A 7,438-nucleotide genomic window follows, 5' to 3' on the forward strand; every position below is an offset into this window, starting at 1 on the left:
AATTGAAAAGTGGTTGATTTAGAGGATACCCTTTCAAAAAAATATGGGTTAGGATATAAAAGGTTCTAAAAGGCCTTCAAGATTTAAACTTTCATACACTATCATTTTTTCAAAGCTTCTAAAACCCGCAGGACAATAGCTAGTATAATAAATTTTTAAGTAGGACAAAGATAACAACTCATAGGTTCTTTGGCACCTGTAATATGTATCTAAGGCTAACAAAATCTGTTGTCTTATGTATACGGATGCATGTGAGAATTCTATCTTTGCTTAAAAAGGTTTAGAGTAGCTGCGGTCCTTCGTCTCTAAAATGATGAAGATCTATTCATCCCTAGTCTTTTGTATGGGCCTAATGCACAAGATCATTGGAATGAATATGCATTCTAACTATCTTGTACGAAAATGATTCATATAAGAAAGAATTTTTGTGCAAATATTTTCCAAATATCTGGAGTCGGTTGTCTTTTGAACAGGTCGCTTTGCTCAAAGCTTTTGCAGTTTGAACTGCAAATCCTCAAAGAGTATGCACATGAAGAGCCAACAACTCCCACGACTGTAAAGCTAGGTGCAGACCACTTTCACGCTTTCTCACAAACATGGGCATTTTTCCAAGAGTAATTTGGCCTTAACAAGCTGCCACTGCGGTTAACTATATGGATCATCCTACTATCAAGATTTTTGATCCTACTACCGCTGCGATTAACTATATGGAAATTGCTACCGCTACGGTTAACTATATGGATCATCCTACTATCAAGATTTTTAAGGCAGCGGAAGAATATTGATGCCACATCAGCTGCAATTGTTGCAGCGGCTAGTTTTTCGTTGCATGTGTGCACCCTTTCAAGAAACTTAGTTGGCTGGTGCATGTATCCTTAGCACCCCCAGTGTGAACCTAACCTTAGGCACATACAAATGAGGAGATTCCAACAGTGACTTAAGCCTTCTGAAAAGGCCAGCTGTTCTCTTTAGAAAAGTGTCGGTGAGGGACCAGGGTGGTGAGTTGTAATCGAGAGAGAGAGAGAGGGAGAGACAGAGTCTCTCTCGGTGAAAATGAAGACCCAATTTATACAGAGATAGAGAGAGAGAAATTGAAGGAATACCCAATTTATACTTTGATCCAGTCAGAAGCTGGCCGTAGAGTAGCTGGGCACATTATAACCGACCCCATAACTAACAGAGGGAAGGTTGCCCGGGAAATTACAATGAAATCCGAAAGTGCTGCAGGAAATTGGGTTTCGCAGTGATGGTGAAAATTGGTTTGACATGGATGGTGGTGCTGGTGGGAGCCCAAAACGCGCACACACAGGGTTTCATTGAAAATCGGCACCTTTTAGAATCATTCATTTCTTCAACTCTCTCGCCGCCCCTCGCACGTTGTGGGCTCTCTCAGTCTCCTCCCTCTCTAACCCTCCCTCCCCTTTATGAGTGTACACCGCTCCTTCAGCTTGTGCTCTTGTGAAGGAGAGAGAAAGCAGCAGGAGCAACACAATGCCAATCACAGGTTCCACCATGCCTCCCTGCGGAGCTCCCTTCTCACATTACGCCACTCTCCTTCCCCTCCTCTTCGCTCTCTTTCCAGCATTTCTGCTGGCCCCATCTTGTAAGCTCACTTTCCACTTGAACAATGCTCTTACTTGCTCCCTCTCCAACCTTTTTGTGCAGAAAATTAACTTCACAATGCACCAATCAACTTCAGCGCTTTATGTTGAAGCATGATTTGACATGTGTTTTTTTATCTTGTTCTTCCATCTTTGCAGATGGGTATGATGTGCTCGATCCAAATGGGAACATTACAATCAAGTGGGATGTCACCTCATGGACTGGAGATGGGTATGTGGTAAGTGAAGTCTCCCCATTAACTGTCTCAGCTTACAAAGCTTCTGTTGAATCTCTCGCATCTGACCCCGCAACTTCATTGTGGGGGACGACTCTCGACCGTTTTGAGTATAATTTAGTGTTAGTTAACCCCCTCTGGCAGTTGAGATAAGCTCATCAATGCTTGCAAAGGCCTTGTTTATGGATTACACCTTACCTTCCATGATGTAATGTCGTACATGCCTAGCACAACACTTTGGCTTAAGATATGTGATGATCTGGAGGATACCACCTCAATTGTACAGATCCGGCTTTACTGATACAGGCAGGAGATTAAGGGATTTGTGAGCTTGTTGGCCATGGTTAACAGCAGATGCAGTGTGACATTTTTCGTATTCTTGGTCGGGTCTGGGAGATTAATGTAGCCCTAAGTAGATGCTGGAATGCAAGGCCATGGTTGGCGTCAGTAGGAGACACAATTTTGGCATGACATATGCGGATTCGGATAGTTATATGGTTGTTATGATGCAAGCCCTTGGTGTGCAACAATGAATCTGATGTTGCCTTGTTGCTATAATGCAAGGCCGCCATCTTTGGCATGCTCAGGAGGCACTGGAATAGTGGCGAGGGTAACCTCGGGAAGAGATTGCCACAACCCTAGAAGAAGGCTAGGAACAATTATGACAATATTGATGACAGCTTGGATAGGTAGAGGGTTCGGTCTTAGTGACTTTGGCAGACCACCATGCTTGTACTTGCATGACAGACAAAGGCAGGTGTCTTTAGAAGATTAGATCAGAAATTATTGATCTCCATAATGGTATTCCCATTTCACTTGCTTATTGTTTGGTAAGTTGAATTGTTCTTTCTTTTGTGAAGGCCTCTCCCTTGTGATTGTGCTCAGATTTGTGTTTGCATATGCACATAGGCAAGCATTGCGTGCATGAGGGCATTCAATGTTATCTGTTGGTTTCTTCTTGCAACTATATCAATGTGTGAGCAGCTTTATTGATAGTCAAAAGTTAATCTCTTTCAATATTTTGATCCTGTTAGTAGGCTACGGTCACAATGTACAACTACCAGCAATACAGGCATGTTGAGTCACCAGGGTGGATACTCGGATGGCGATGGCAGCGGAAGGAGGTGATATGGTCTATGGTGGGGGCGCAGGCAACCCTGCAAGGTGACTGCTCCAAGTTTCATTCTGCAGTACCTCATTGCTGCTTGCGCAACCCCAGTATAGTGGACCTCTTGCCTGGAGTACCCTACAATAGTCAGGTTGCTAACTGTTGCCGAGGTGGTGTCCTGACGTCATGGGGTCAAGACCCTGCAAATGCTGTTTCCTCCTTTCAAATCAGTGTGGGTCTTTCGGGCAACACAAACACTTCTGTCAAGGTACCCAAGAATTTCACTCTTCAGACACCTGGACCTGGCTACTCTTGCGGGCCTGCCAAAACGGTCAAACCTACCTTGTTTAATTCGGGAGATGGTAGACGAAAGACTCAGGCTTTGAGTAAGTGCTATCAATACTAGAATCACATTGATCCTGTTTTGCATATGGCTTCTACCCGTATAGTTTTGAGTCACAGTTTTTAGTTGGTCTTACGCCCTCGCCTAAACTTTAGCTGTTTTGTTTGCTCTTTGTATCCTTTCATGCATTTGATGCGCACAAAGCATGGCAGGTAATAACTAGAACAAGATTTGCATAAATCTAGCTGCTTTCATGTGAGGCTTGCTGCATGTGTCAGATACATTGATAAAGTGGGCTCCTTTCTTGTGCTTGCTTATGTATTTGGAAGGTGCTAAGTCACCTTTCTTGCTTGTATACATGTCTACACATGCGAATGAATGCCGTTAGCTTGTTTACTCAATATGATTGATAAGCTGACTTGTTGATTTTCGTTCTTTTGCAGTGACTTGGAGTCTTGTATGTACCTATTCTGAGGTTATGGCACATAGAGCACAACCTTGTTGTGTGTCCTTTTCTTCTTTCTACAATGAGACGATTGTGCCATGCCCGGCCTGTGCATGCGGATGTGAGAACAAAGATACCTGCTATGAGTAAGTCCTCTTATTGTTAAAGCTTGTTATTTAACTTTTGTATTTGAGGCATCCATGGGTTGTTCAAGGCAGTGTATTGATGTAAGCTCGTTATACACTCAATCCTTTGTTTCTACAGGACGGCACCCTTAAAGACAGTAACTTCAGGGTCAAATACTGGTGTCACCCCCCAAGCCATTTTACCCAAAATTCACTGCACAAAGGATATGTGTCCAGTGCGCTTGCATTGGCATGTGAAGCAGAACTATAAGGATTACTGGAGAGTTAAGCTCACTATCAGCAACCGCAACTATGCGCAGAACTACTCGCAATGGAATGCGGTCGTCCAACACCCCAATTTCGATAACCTTACCGAAGTTTTCAGCTTTACCTACAAAAGCTTGAATCCATATGGAGATGCCATCAGTGAGTTAAGAAATCTCATCTAGACAGGCTTCTTCTGTAGTCTCACTATTGCAAGTTTTGTTAATTCTTGCATCGTTTTGCCTATTATGACAGATGATACTGCCATGCTTTGGGGCATCAAGTACTACAACGATTTGTTAATGCAAGCTGGAGAGGAGGGCAATGTACAATCAGAGATTCTATTCCAGAAGGACAGGAATACTTTCTCATTCACTGAAGGATGGGCATTCCCACTGAAAGTATACTTCAATGGGGATTCTTGTGTGCTGCCTTCACCAGATGCCTATCCGAGATTACCCAACGGGGCGAGGCCTGTAAAGGTGGAGACATCCATGGTTGTTTTGCTGTCTTTGATGGTGGCTGCTTTTCTTGGCTTCCTGTGGTAGGTGGCATGAACTGATGCAAGTGCAAGGGCAATGAATAGCCGCGGAGGCATTAAGTGGAGCGTGCTCCCTGTCACTCTCCTCTACCTCTTGCCATCAGTCTCTTGGATGATTGCGCCATATGAGCCCCTTCTTGAGCTATGGCATGAAGGATTCTTGATGTTGGGAAAGACTATGGGGAAGCGATCAAGGGTACATTTCTGTGGTGTTGTGCAGAAGCCATGGTGTGTTGCTCTCTTTACATGGAAAGGGCAAAAGGCTTAAGGAGGTTCTGGGTGCCTCTGTAAGCTGGTGATGATTAGACATGTAAGCTTTAGCTCAAACATTTTTAAATAAGGTCAGGGTATGATGATAAGCTTGAGGGGCTAATTAAAAAATGAAGGGATTGCATTGTGTACTGGTCATGGCCCTTCTCTGTATTTATGTGCTTTATTATGTATTTATTTTACCAGATTCAAACATGGCTTGTTAAATCTATCTTTTAATATATGCTTTGTAAGTTGTTGGGTATAAATCAGTGTGATTACTAGTATCTATTTGGTCGGGTGGACCGAGGTAGTGTGGAAGCTGTTTTACACATAGATATCTTATCCCATCAAAGTCTTCAAAACTTGATATGAAGAGAGGATATTGCTTCAGCCAGCAGAGTGTGGAAGTGGGTTCAAACCCGACTAGCAGCATTGTGGTGATTGTGGCCCAATTGGTGGGTACTGCTTGAAAGAGGCAGGAATGGGGGTCTCTTTGGTGGGTACTTACTACTAGCTTGATAAAGGAAAGAATGTGTTGCTTCTTGGGCATGAAAACCTCTTATCTTAACCTTAGAAAGGGAGTTACAATAATTTGCAATGATTCATAAATCGGAATGATGGGGGGGGGGAATGTTAATTATCAAGTATGCACACACCAAGTAGGGTAGGCCACTTCAAGAAATAGAAGATCCCAAAACACTTACAATTGAAGGAAACCAAATTTGGAGGCAGTCAAAAAGCTCATTGGTGGTGAAATCAGGATGATTTGAACAAACTATCATTTTGGTTATTTCACTGAGAAAAGTGATGGTGCTCTTCCCAAGTTTGGATCTTTTACAAGCCATACTGGACTAATTAACACACCCCTAGTGAGGTGGGATCAATGGTCCACATTAGGCTCATTAGGTAGGTGCAATCGGTTTGTCCAATCATTTTTTGAACTAGGTGTGAACTAAGAGTGAACTCGGGAGGTATGTTGACCACACCAAATTTGGTGTGAACTCAATGTGAACCAAGTGTGCTTCAAGTGTGAACTTATCCGTGACGGCATGATGTATAAACTTAACACACACACACACACACACACACACACACACGTATTAACGAGCACAAGCTAGCTAAGCAGTTAGAGTTGACTCCAAGGGGGGAAGAGGGAACGGGTCCAAGCCTTGGATCCGAAAGCACGAGAATCTTTTGCATTCCTTTGGCAATCCAATGGTCACGATCAAGTGGCGATTGTGAGCCTTTGATCCCACCTCCCAAAAGGAGTTGTGAAAGGGGGAGGGGGGGGGGGGGGGGGGGATTTGGTGAGCCTAGAGGAAGAGATGACGGAGGAACAACTATAGTGAGCCCAAAATGAAGCTCGTGTTGCAACCAACCACCTCTAGCCATGCAAAAATGACGTCCCTGTGTGCAGGTTTTCCACCGCGTGCTGTGAACCCAATCTTAGTTTGGCAATGGGTCCATTGTGAGCCTCACCCAATGACTTTTTTTTTCTCATTTTTATGTTTGACAACGTGAACTTTCACCTTGTCTAATACTTAGTTGGCATTGAGGTTCAAAGCACCCTCTAAACATTTAATTTTCTATTCTATATATGCCTCCCAAGTCCTCAACATCAAGGTCGGCGGCCAGGGGGCAAGTCCTCTCAACCACACACCTACAAGATTTCCTAAGCAAAAAACAAAATAAAATTGTCCAGTCACAGATGTCGGCCACATCAACACTTGGAAAATTGAAGCCATGCAGCCAATCATTGCCTCTGTGATTTGAACACTGCCATTGAGCATTGAGCGACTAAGTGCGATTGACATGCCACATGTTTCTCAATGATTGGGGCCCCCTCCCCCACGATGCTTGACGGTCGAAAAAGGATGCTTATTGTCCTTTCCCATAATTAGTGCTCCCAGCCTCCGTCGATCCCCTTGATTATGAAGAAAGTATAGTAAGCATCCTTATCCTACATCGTATTTTTCAATGGTCAATCCGAGTTTCTTTTAATTTGAGGAGGAGGAGAAAAAACATACCTTAGAAGAGAAGGAGAAGAGAATATAGATTTTTGTTTACTTTATTTGAAGTTTATGAATGGTCCCTTCATTTCATATAAGGCATCTTGTGATTTGCCCATCCTTTCTTTGTTGGCTTGTGTAAGGCCATAGGGTGTGGTAGGAAAATGGTGCAAATTTTCAGTCGTTGGTGCAAAGGTCTTCGATGGTGGACATGTGTCCTCTTTGGTTAAGAAGTAAGGTTTCATAAAGATTACATCTTTCTTTTATAATATAAATGGGTATTTCCATATTTCTAATTTGGTCCCTTCTTTGAACGCTCACTAACTTCCTTGTTTTCTTCTTTAAGTAAAGTTTTAAAAAGATTATATCTTCATTTTATAATATAAATAAATATTTTCATCATTGTAACTTGGTCAATTCATTTAATGTTCACTTGACTTTCTTTTTTTTTGTCTTTGTTTAAATTGTAAATGGATCCCTTCATTTAAGAATCTAGCGACTTTCTTTTCAACTT

General features: G+C 42.7%; 1 protein-coding gene across 4 annotated transcripts; it reads left to right on the plus strand.

Annotated features, from left to right (window-relative positions):
• The first annotated feature begins 1,332 nt into the window (after positions 1 to 1,332).
• On the plus strand, positions 1,333 to 5,181 carry LOC147457249 (COBRA-like protein 1). 4 transcript variants are annotated; one of them, XM_086512190.1, is made up of 6 exons: positions 1,333 to 1,603; positions 1,761 to 1,840; positions 2,875 to 3,331; positions 3,732 to 3,879; positions 3,998 to 4,284; positions 4,378 to 5,181. In XM_086512190.1, the coding sequence occupies exons 1-6, from the start codon at positions 1,492 to 1,494 to the stop codon at positions 4,668 to 4,670; spliced, it is 1,377 nt and encodes a 458-aa protein (XP_086368316.1). In that variant the 5' UTR covers positions 1,333 to 1,491; the 3' UTR covers positions 4,671 to 5,181. The 4 variants fall into 4 exon arrangements, with proteins under 4 accessions (XP_086368316.1, XP_086368317.1, XP_086368319.1 ...); XM_086512191.1 differs by having other exon boundaries at positions 1,557 to 1,603; positions 2,872 to 3,331; XM_086512193.1 differs by lacking the exons at positions 1,333 to 1,603; positions 1,761 to 1,840 and adding an exon at positions 1,898 to 2,667 and having other exon boundaries at positions 2,872 to 3,331.
• Positions 5,182 to 7,438: the final 2,257 nt, after the last annotated feature.

This window comes from Adiantum capillus-veneris, chromosome 5 (assembly GCF_014529385.1).
Source record: "Adiantum capillus-veneris isolate H3 chromosome 5, ASM1452938v2, whole genome shotgun sequence".
Lineage (NCBI taxonomy): Eukaryota > Viridiplantae > Streptophyta > Polypodiopsida > Polypodiales > Pteridaceae > Adiantum > Adiantum capillus-veneris.

Bases quoted from the DNA above. Each gene is read 5' to 3' on its own strand.
- LOC147457249 (XM_086512190.1), top strand. From the start codon at position 1,492: ATGCCAATCACAGGTTCCACCATGCCTCCCTGCGGAGCTCCCTTCTCA. The intron at 3,332-3,731 runs GTAAGTGCTATC...GTTCTTTTGCAG, and splicing joins ACGAAAGACTCAGGCTTTGA to TGACTTGGAGTCTTGTATGT. The intron at 3,880-3,997 runs GTAAGTCCTCTT...TTGTTTCTACAG, and splicing joins AACAAAGATACCTGCTATGA to GACGGCACCCTTAAAGACAG.